This window comes from Heliconius melpomene, chromosome 21 (genome assembly GCF_056956725.1).
Source record: "Heliconius melpomene rosina isolate 202511_hmr_F chromosome 21, ASM5695672v1, whole genome shotgun sequence".
Lineage (NCBI taxonomy): Eukaryota > Metazoa > Arthropoda > Insecta > Lepidoptera > Nymphalidae > Heliconius > Heliconius melpomene.
Window position 1 is genome coordinate 720,317 of NC_140409.1, and position 3,429 is coordinate 723,745.

General features: G+C 46.5%; 1 protein-coding gene across 1 annotated transcript; it reads right to left on the bottom strand.

Annotated features, from left to right (window-relative positions):
- Positions 1-216: 216 nt before the first annotated feature.
- On the bottom strand, positions 217-2,379 carry LOC146526745 (uncharacterized). Its single transcript, XM_085206120.1, has one exon. The coding sequence runs from the start codon at positions 2,377-2,379 to the stop codon at positions 217-219; it is 2,163 nt and encodes a 720-aa protein (XP_085062246.1).
- Positions 2,380-3,429: the final 1,050 nt, after the last annotated feature.

A 3,429-nucleotide genomic window follows, 5' to 3' on the forward strand; every position in this document is an offset into this window, starting at 1 on the left:
CACTCTCTACACGTGAGAAAGGCGGGGAGCCCGCGGCGACCTGGGTGATAATAGTCACCACCCCGGTGTTGTCAGCTACCCAGTTGTCTCTGTCGGGAACGCTGTAGGGCTCCGAAACAACCGCCACCTGGATAGACCACTGCGCCAGGCTTTGGACCAATAAGTCCTGGGCCCTAGCACAGTGGTTAATGTTCGCATGCAACACACGGAGAGCCATTATTGGTCTTCCATGTGTTGCACCTCCTGAGGCCCAGCTGGGATATTAGACCTGGCCGATGTTGCCGGCACTCGTCTGCGCTTTCCACCGTTATTGGTGCTAGCCTTTCCACAGGCAGCATTCCCCAACATGTGATTAGCGGGCCTTTGCGCCGCCTCACACACCGGACAATGAGGCTCTGCCGAACACGATCTCTGCTGATGCCCGGTCTGGCCACACTGGAAACACTGTTTGCTGCGGTCCACCTGGCTACTGCACTTCGCAGCCATGTGGCCCACTTCGTGGCAACGGAAACAACGTTGCGCACGGGGCATCAACAGCCTCACTCCAGCAGAGACGAAGCCAACAAGTAGTCTCGCCCCGCTAATCTTCTGCGCTGCGCCGACAGGACATCGGACCCATACTGTTCCTAGACCGGCCCGGTCCTGTCGGATCTCTCCGACTTTTATATTACCCGCAGCACAGCCGGAAACTCGGCTTATTGCCGCCGTCATGTCCTCAGCAGTGGCGGAGTCATCGAGGCCAAACATCCTCAATTCCGCACATTTCACTGGCCTCGACACCTGGACCTCTTCGGGGCTGAGAACCCCACGCAACTTCTCAGCTAGCGCATCCGCCTTCTCAGCAGTGTTGGCGCCAGGCATTCTAGCGCCTAGCATTCTAGAGCCAGTAGACGCAACACGGAATCTCAGGTCCTCTATACCCAGGTCTTCCAACTTTATACTTTCCTTGACCCGGGTAAGGACATCGCTATACGACATCTTGTCGGCGACGGCTGGCTGCAACTTAATCGTCACAACTTGCGATCTAGGACGACGCAACTTTGGCTCCTTTTGCGCTTTAGCCTTTTGCGCTTTCGGCTTAGGAGCTGGCTTTCTCTTCTTGGCCCCCTTCCGGGCTACTACAGTCCAGCCCTCAGACATATCAGCCGGAGCGGGTGGCAGAGGTCGAGGCTCAGTAGATGCGGTCTTCACCGGGCCTTTCTTCTTCTTGGCCTTTTTAGACCTTTGCTCCTTTGGTGCCGGATTAGCCGGCGCCATCAAAGTGGATGCGACAGGGTCCACTTGCGCCTGCTTTGGGCTATCCACCTTGCGCTTGTCCGCCGCTAGCGGAGGTCGCAGATTTCTCTCCGGTGGTAGCCGATCTTTAAAGGCTTCCAGCCTGGTGGAGACCATAGTGCCCACTATGTCCTCCACAGCAATAGACTCCGTGGGAGTGGGTCGCAAGTCCGATGCTCTAGACCGCTCCAACTCCGCTCTCAAAAGGGCAAACTCCTTCCGCAACTCCACCAACTCCGACTGCAGTCGCGAGTTTGTTGCCTTGAGGATATCCACTTCCTCTGATGCAGTCCTCTTTGCCAGAGTATTAACGGCAGAAGAGATAACTCCGGCAGCGTCTTTAAGGGCCCTAGTAAATGTGCCCTTCAGATTCCCCGACTTGCAGGCGACTCTATTGATTATAGCCAAGCTATCAGATACTTGGCTACGCAAGTCGGAGACCATGTGCTCCTCACCGCAAAGTTCCAGGGGCACATCCGAGAGCCTAGAACTTGCTCTAGTTTGTATCGCCGCGGAGATTTCAGCAACTTCCTCCTCCGCCCTCAGCCGGCGCTCCTCGCGCTTGGCATCGTTTAGCGCCTTCTTTCCAGCAGCTAGCCCTATATTCTCATCAGGAATATTTGGTACGACCACGACTCCCTCTGGCCGAAGCAACCTTCGCTTTCGGCTTGTCTCTGTCTCCCCATCCGCATCCGAGGATTCAGAGTTACTCTTCTTGTGATGGCGCCTCTTTCTGTCCTTTCGGAACTGCGCTTTAGCCCCCTCGATAGCATTGGAGCCGTTCGACCCAACAGACATCACGCCATCGGCGTCTGACTCGGAAGCCGCCCAGAAACGGCCTCGCGACGAAAGTGACGACCTGGACCTACCTCTTATAATAGAGGCAACCTCCTCATGGTCCAGACGCTCTAACACGACTCGCGCATCCTTCAACCCCCCTCCTATTGGCACAAGTGCCGGACTTTTGCCCCTTTCGAGCAAAGTACTCCCTACGCCTTTCTCGGGCACAACTACTACTCCGCCCATCTCGGGCAACAACAGATCACCGCCCTCCTCGGGCCTCCCTACGTCATCATTTTGGGTTTTTAAGTTAACATTTTCCATTTTGTTCCCACGAGTGTGGGGGAAAAACGGTCCATCCGAGCAGTGCCCCCTGTACTCGGATAAGCCTATTACGCCAGGGTGTCGGCCGGTACCCTGGCGGGACCAGCAGTAGCGACTGATCTCCCCATCAGCCATGAACCCCTCGCGCTGCTTCGCCGCTTGGGTTGGGGTAATTTTTTATAACACAGATTTTTTTATAACACTAATTTTTTATAACTGTAATAAATTTAATATATAAAAATTTAATATACTAATTTTATCATTATTTCTAATTTTTCACTGTTATAAATTATATTTTTATAAAAATTTAAATATAATTTTAAATTTTATTTTTTCTTATTAAAATTTTTTATAATAAATTTTATTTTATAAACAATATAAATTTTAAAAATTTTAAATTTAATTTAATATATATATATATATATATTAAATTAAATGGTAAAATAATTAAAATTAAAATAGATAAAACTAAAGCAATTACACCTCCTAATTTATTAGGAATTGATCGTAAAATTGCATAAGCAAATAAAAAATATCATTCTGGTTGAATATGAATTGGGGTAATTAAAGGATTAGCTGGAATAAAATTATCAGGATCTCCTAATAAATATGGATTTGTTAAAGTTAATAAAGATAAAAAAAAAATTAATACAATAAATCCAATTAAATCTTTAAAAGTAAAAAATGGGTGAAATGGAATTTTATCTAAATTTCTATTAATTCCTAAAGGGTTATTAGATCCAGTTTGGTGAAGAAATAATAAATGAATTATAGTTAATATTAAAATAATAAATGGAAATAAGAAATGAAATGTATAAAATCGAGTTAAAGTTGCATTATCAACAGCAAATCCTCCTCAAATTCAATTTACTAATATATTTCCTAAATATGGAATTGCAGATAATAAATTAGTAATTACTGTAGCCCCTCAAAAAGATATTTGACCTCAAGGTAAAACATAACCTATAAAAGCTGTAGCTATTAGTAAAAATAAAATAATTACTCCCACTAGTCAAGTTAATTTTAAATTGAAAGATTCATAATAAATTC

Bases quoted from the DNA above. Each gene is read 5' to 3' on its own strand.
- LOC146526745 (XM_085206120.1), bottom strand. From the start codon at position 2,379: ATGGAAAATGTTAACTTAAAAACCCAAAATGATGACGTAGGGAGGCCC.